The sequence below is a fragment of the Sinocyclocheilus rhinocerous genome, unplaced genomic scaffold, assembly GCF_001515625.1.
Source record: "Sinocyclocheilus rhinocerous isolate Xijiao unplaced genomic scaffold, SAMN03320098_v1.1 scaffold189, whole genome shotgun sequence".
Taxonomy (NCBI): Eukaryota; Metazoa; Chordata; class Actinopteri; order Cypriniformes; family Cyprinidae; genus Sinocyclocheilus; species Sinocyclocheilus rhinocerous.
In genome coordinates, this window is record NW_015667354.1 from 332,918 (window position 1) to 337,292 (window position 4,375).

Sequence of the window (4,375 nt, forward strand, 5' to 3'; positions counted from 1 at the left end):
GACAGTAATGTCGCACCACACAAGTGTGAGTAACTGTTTTTCTTATGTGATCACTATTGCTTTGTCTGTTATTACAGATCGTTTGATATGAGTATTTATGCGTTTTGTCCTAAATCACAGCAGCGTCCATCTGTGAAGGATGTAGGCTGTCAAACATACACAACTGTTAGCCAATCATATCAGTGGGCATTCACTTCTGAATCCGCCACACCTATTCAAACAGAGCGTTTTGATGAGGAGGTTAAAAACAGAACAGAAAATAGCTTATTACTTCTAAATTTTATGTCAAAATCTTGATAACATTATAAGGGGACCCCACATCTATGGAATGATGCCCACATTGGCCATTAAAAAAACAATTTTTAACAACCTCTACTCTAAAAGTGTTCAAAGCAAAATAATTGGTCTTGCACAATCCTGTTTGGATGCGTGTAATCCTTTGTAAGGATGATTATATGGTGATATGTGTATTTTTTTTTCTTTTTCTGTTTCAGAAGTAATCCATTTATAGAATAATTTGCCCCAAAAGTGCATATCTATGGACATTCTGATGGTTAAAAAAAGAGAGAGATGGAAGGAAAAATTATATGTCAAATTATATTTCAATGTTTTTGTATTGTTCGCTCGTAAACCTTTTGCATTTCCCCTGAGAAACGTAGTGTTCGCTCACAAAAGCACTGAAATATAGTTTTTTCTCACAAAAGCATTGACATATAAACAGAATTTATCCTAAATATAATTTCTCCCATCTCATATTTTTGTCTCCTTAGGGGCTCTGTATAAATCCATTTATGCCATTTAGCCATTATTTTTACTATTCCGTCTGATGACTCTAGTGCTGCCAAATAACATACTTTAATAATAGAGGCACTGCAATTTTTTGTTGTTTGTTTGTTTTTGAACAGATTCTATAGTTTGTAGACCTTGTATCTTTAATAGATATATACACTTGGTTAACCTACCACAGACACATATTTTCTGTCATCAAACCCCGAGCTCACCTTTTGTAGGAGAGAGTGTGTCTACTGTTGGCGAACCCTGGCATGCGCTGTCTGAGGATGAGCCAACAGGAAGTACAGAACCAGTGAGTTCTGGCGGGGCAACTGTGCCAATGGCTGGAAGAGGAAGATTTCAGTTAACACACACCACAATACTGCTAACCCTAAAAGAATAACTATTTATGAGACCATCTTTTTTTCACTTACCAGGTGAAAGAGGAATTATCTGAGTGCCTGGACTCACACACTGGGGCGACACTGCAGATATTGAATGTGAAATTGGAGATACAGTGCACAACATTAAAAGAGCATGCAGGCACATGCAGCTGTTTAATGATACTTTTACTGTAGACTCACCAATCACGTATGTAGGCCCTGTTGGAACCACAGTGCCGAATAGAGGCGGCGTATAAGGGCCGATTGTCTGGATGATTTGTAGTGGTGAACCTCCTGAGATATTCAAAGACTCATAGTCAAAGGTCAAGCCAAGGCATAGTTCCTTGAAATGCAAATACAGTATGGAAACAGCTACTCACCACTAGGGGGCAGAAGAGGGGGGCTGAAGGGAATACGTAATACATGCCGGAATGGGTTTGAGCTCAGATGGAAACTACTCTCAGGGGTAATGATGGGTGTACTTCCGTTTGAGGGACTTTCAGGGCACACTGTTGCTGCAACACATTAGGCTTTCAGTTAGCAATGTTTCATTTTACTTGTGGTTTATTAGACTGAGATACTCAGTTATCACAAATATATGCATGCTTCCTTTTTTAAATAAGTAGACAGTTCTGTTACCTTTTCTATTACCAGTTGAATTACTGCGTTTTCTGCGGCGTTTGTGTACAACTATTGACAGATAGAAAACACACCTCTTACTTACTGAATTCAATGCAGAACTTTTATTAGAGAACATCTAAAAGAAAATAGCATTACCTTTTGGCTTTTTGGGTGGCACTCCATCTAGGAAAGTAGTATTTTCTGGTATTGGCGTGCAGGTTGTGTCTGTGTCACCTGTTGTTTGCAAAGCAGACATGAAAGACTTACTATATTTAATTCCATATACTTAAATAAAAAATAAATAAAACAAACAGTGTGATATGCAAATGCTTTATCAAACAGTCACTGGTTCCCCTTCACCTTCAAAAATGTTAAATGCCATATGGGATTCAAGTATGATTCTATTCAATATTTATTATTAATAATATTATTATATATTATTTTACAGTCTTACCTGGAAAGTTATCAAGGACGGTGGGATCTGCCAAGACACAAGGAAATTATTTATAGCCTTCATGACATTAACACACTGTTATGCAATAAATAGGGCAATGAGTGAAACTGACCGAAATCATCTTCAATAGACTCAGGTGACTCGAGATATTTTAAGATGACATTATCTGTGAAAAACAGTAACAAAAGGTAAATCTTTCATTTGAAAACTCAAATGGCAAATACAGAGCTTCATTTGTTTACAAAGTCGGCTACTGTGCATCTATTACTCACCAGGTAAGAGTTCAGACATTAAGTCTGAGACAATATCTTGCCATTCAGCATCTGCTGTAACATAGTGACACATTACATTACATTATTTTTTATTCGAGACATAAATGTGCCACAGGGAAAACTAATACTGTTGTTAGTAACCGCTTATAGCGTGGACGCACAACATGCTGTGAAGCGCGCGCTCCCTTGTTGTGAGGAAAAAAAAGATAAAATAACGCGAGGGGAAAAGCCCGTTTCTGATATAGAAACAATTATCAGATTATTCAAATTATAATGTTCTTTTGAACATTTTATATAAATGCCTGGTTTTATGCACCATCAAAGTAAAATAAATTGGATTATGACGCAAAACGCATTACAGCTATAAAACGGTCTAATAAATTAAAATATCTTTGTACGTTACCTGTTTCACAGAGATGTTCCATGTTTACTGAAGAATTATTAATCCATTACATTAAAGTTGTGAAGCAAAAAAAGTTGTATACTGTAATAAGCGCTGGACGTGTCCTCAGATTACGCAGGCTCAGGCATTGTCTGGCAAACACCAAAACTAGCTACACATCACGGCTTGCTTTTACTTTCAGTATGTGAAGGGAGTTGGTTTGGCTCTGCAAAAACCAAACTCTACCAGCCTCGGTCGTTTAGCAACTCTGTTCTCTCACAAAGGACATGCATTCTGCGTCGTGTGGATAATTTTGCATATTTCTGAGATGATGGAGATAATGAACTGACACACTGACACAGTACATATATTATTATAATTATTTATTTTTATTATTATCTTTTTTTCGGTTCCAGCTCTAGTCTTATTCAAATGCTGCCGGCTAATATAAAGTATTTTTAATTATTTTAAAAGACAATACATGTATTTTTTTTACAGTAAATTATTGTAAAGAAAAATGTTTTAAGAAATACTTTTTTTTTCATGTTTACTGAATTGCCATGTGATTGAGTCATCATGACCTTCTATTTTACTAAGAGTTAATGTCAGTAGCCTACATTTTACAGTAACAAATAGATCTTCAATGCTACAACAGGTTGATATATTATATAATCTAACACTAAGGAACTCTAAAATATATAGTTTTTTCTTTTCTTTTTTCTTTTAAGAAGCTGACAAAAAAATAATTCATGTTGACCCTAATTTTATTTAGGAGCTTGGCACTCCTATGCGGAAATGCACTAGGAGTGGCAGGTATTTTCCATTTTCTATTGTGCCCTTTTTTTTTTTAACAGACTGGTTTTATATAATATACACATTTATGATTTCATAATGTCAATTATTATTTGACTTTCCAAAACCAACCAACCAGCCAGAAAGAAAAAAAAAACTCTCTGCAAATCCTAAAATAAGTCATTTACACAAGTTCCCAGCTCCAAAAAAAAGAAAAGAAAGACAGTACAAAAAAATTCCAAACATCTGATGCCACCCTGCCTCCTCCTAAAATGAAACAAAAATATTGTGCAAGTATCACATACTGGTATGACAAGTACTTTGTTTACTTTGAGTTTTGTATTAACAATGCCCATACCATAAACTGTCTTGCCAACCGGCCTGGCTTGCTGGTAACATCACATTTACTCTAATTTACCACACAATATCTCACAGTCAAGTCATTTGTTATACAGAGGAAGGGCGTCTACCATTAGAAGTTTTAGTGGCACCTTTTGGGTTTCACCCTGACATCGTTCAGTGTCCTCTTGCATTTTGATCACACTCTAAAAAATGCTGGGTTGTTTCAATCCTACTTTGGTTCAAATATGGACTAACCCAGCTGTTGGGTTAAATTTTTACATTAAATTGTTAACCCAAAAGTTGGGTTAGTCCATATTTGACCCAAAGTTGGGTTGAAACAACCCAGCATTTTTTAGAG

General features: G+C 35.8%; 1 protein-coding gene across 5 annotated transcripts in view; it reads right to left on the minus strand.

Annotated features, from left to right (window-relative positions):
* ciita (class II, major histocompatibility complex, transactivator) overlaps positions 1-4,375 on the minus strand; it is a 16,079-nt gene that overhangs the window by 8,665 nt on the left and 3,039 nt on the right. Inside the window, exons 1-10 of one of the 5 annotated variants that reach the window (XM_016545661.1) lie at positions 2,905-3,293; positions 2,502-2,552; positions 2,342-2,395; positions 2,230-2,256; positions 1,932-2,009; positions 1,794-1,844; positions 1,535-1,669; positions 1,356-1,448; positions 1,206-1,256; positions 1,002-1,115 (exon numbers count right to left, since the gene is read on the minus strand). In XM_016545661.1, the coding sequence (XP_016401147.1) occupies positions 1,002-1,115; positions 1,206-1,256; positions 1,356-1,448; positions 1,535-1,669; positions 1,794-1,844; positions 1,932-2,009; positions 2,230-2,256; positions 2,342-2,395; positions 2,502-2,552; positions 2,905-2,926 (676 nt within the window). In that variant the 5' untranslated portion in view covers positions 2,927-3,293. Of the gene's footprint in view, positions 1-1,001; positions 1,116-1,205; positions 1,257-1,355; positions 1,449-1,534; positions 1,670-1,793; positions 1,845-1,931; positions 2,010-2,229; positions 2,257-2,341; positions 2,396-2,501; positions 2,556-2,904; positions 3,294-4,375 lie in introns of those variants that run through there. The other 4 variants (XM_016545660.1, XM_016545658.1, XM_016545659.1 and 1 more) reach the window with 4 other exon arrangements.